This window comes from Phaethon aethereus (assembly GCF_964289735.1).
Source record: "Phaethon aethereus genome assembly, chromosome: 13".
Lineage (NCBI taxonomy): Eukaryota > Metazoa > Chordata > Aves > Phaethontiformes > Phaethontidae > Phaethon > Phaethon aethereus.
The window spans coordinates 11326254-11328056 of record NC_138589.1 but is presented as its reverse complement, the minus strand read 5'-3'; the positions used below and the strand labels follow the sequence as shown (position 1 = coordinate 11328056).

At 57.8% G+C, this 1803-nt stretch overlaps 1 protein-coding gene across 1 annotated transcript; it reads right to left on the bottom strand.

The window, feature by feature from the left end:
* Positions 1–432: 432 nt before the first annotated feature.
* Positions 433–1272, bottom strand: RGS9BP (regulator of G protein signaling 9 binding protein; the record flags this gene model as incomplete). The annotated part of the gene is made up of 1 exon (XM_082005492.1): positions 433–1272. The coding sequence occupies exon 1, from the start codon at positions 1144–1146 to the stop codon at positions 433–435; it is 714 nt and encodes a 237-aa protein (XP_081861618.1). The 5' UTR covers positions 1147–1272.
* Positions 1273–1803: the final 531 nt, after the last annotated feature.

Genomic DNA, 1803 nt, shown 5'->3' with positions numbered 1-1803 from the left:
CACAAGACCAGTGTAAGCCTCCCAGTTTGTGTTAGTTTCAAGCGCTGTAAACAGTGACCAGCAGCAAACATGAGAGCCTGTTCAAGAACAAAAAATACAAGCTTCTGCGAATAGTGATCTATTAATAGCAGACAAATCCCTGTTATAGCCAGTAGTGATAATACCCTGGTACTTTGTAGTTAACCATTAATAGTCCAGCAGATGAAGACATCCTATTCTGCAGGCTGATTTGCATCTCTTTTCTTCAAAAAGCAAGAAGAAACAAATTGCGCATTTTAGGATATTGAGAGGCAAAAGTTTTGCTTTGTTTTTTCAAGTGCTAGGTTTAAATTCTCAGCTCATCCAAGTGACCCGTTTTGAAATGAAAGGTGAGGCGTGAAAACTCCAAAGTCAGACTGGAGGGGGGTTGCTCTTGTCAGAGCCTGCACCACCCTAAGAAAGTTTTACCACACACACTGCCAGGACAATAGCGATAATGAGCACAGCGGAGAAAATAATCCCAGCCAGGACTTTGCTGATATCACAGAAGGATTTATTTTCCTCCACAGAGATCATGCCAATAGAAGAAGCGCCCACGCTGATGGTGGATTTTAGTTCAGCCCCTGGGTCTTGCTTAGCCTCTACTGTCCACTGGGGGACATTGACCTTCATCTCCATCTCGTACATCATCTCTCCTACCTGGTTGATTTCGTTCTCAAGGTCCTTCAAATCCACCACGTCTATATTGCGCTCAGCGTCGTATTTCATGTTCTGAACGCTCATGGCCCTGGCAGCCACGCCAGAGGTTCCCCCACTCATGCCCGTCTGGATCAGGTGCTTTTTGGGGACGTTTAGTGGGAACTCGTGGCCCAGCTCCAGGGCTCTCCTCATATCGATCTCCAGGATCTCTAGGCACGTGGAGAAAATCACCCATAGTCTCTCGAACTCGGCTTTATCTTCCTTACTCACGGTTTTGTCCTTCAGGACCGTGGTGAGCTTGTTCCTGTTGGCCACCGCCAGCTCCTGCGCTTTTTGCCGGGTTTTCTTGAGCTCCTCCCGCAGGTTCTGGGAGTCCGAGGTGCCGCCGATGGTCAGCACCATGTGCCGGTAGCAGGCGGTCACCTTGTTGAGCGCGTCCAGCAGCGCTTTGCACTCCTCCTTCACCATGATCCCGGCGGCGGCGCGGGGCCGCGTCCCCGCCGCTCAGCCCGGCTGCCGCTCCGCCCCGACTACCCGGTACCGGGACCAGGGAGCTGCCAAAGCCAGGTGCTACCCGCACACATGGCAAGTGGCAGCTGCAGGTCGCGCATCCATTCAGCACCCTTTTACCCTGCTCAGGCGGCGCCGACGCCTCTGGGAGCCCGGGCGGGCTGCGGGGAGCCCCGGTGGGCAGGCAGCATCGCTCCCCGCCTGCTACTGCCAGCGTGCAGGAGAATCGGGGCGGCTCATTCCGCGCGGCGCCGAGCGGCAGCCAGGGCTTCCAGCGATCGGGCGCCGCTTTTCGAAAAGTGCCAAGCACCGAGAAGGCAGGAGAAAAAATAAAAAAACTCTCGAGAACGGCAGCCGGAAAGCTGTCCGGCCCCGCCGCCGCTCGCCTCTAACTCGCCCCAGCTGGGCGCCCGCGGCGTCCCAGGGAGCCGCGCGGGGAGCGCCGGCAGCCGCCCGGGCGCGGCCCGGCCCGGCCCTATAAGCCCTCGCAGGCTCCGCCTCCGCAGGCTCTGACCCCGCCGCGGCCGTCTGCCTCCTTGCTCGGTCCCCGCCGGCGCCTGGCCATTGGTTTCGTGCGGCGCTGCTGCCGCGCCGGGCCCGCCCTGGATCCCGGTA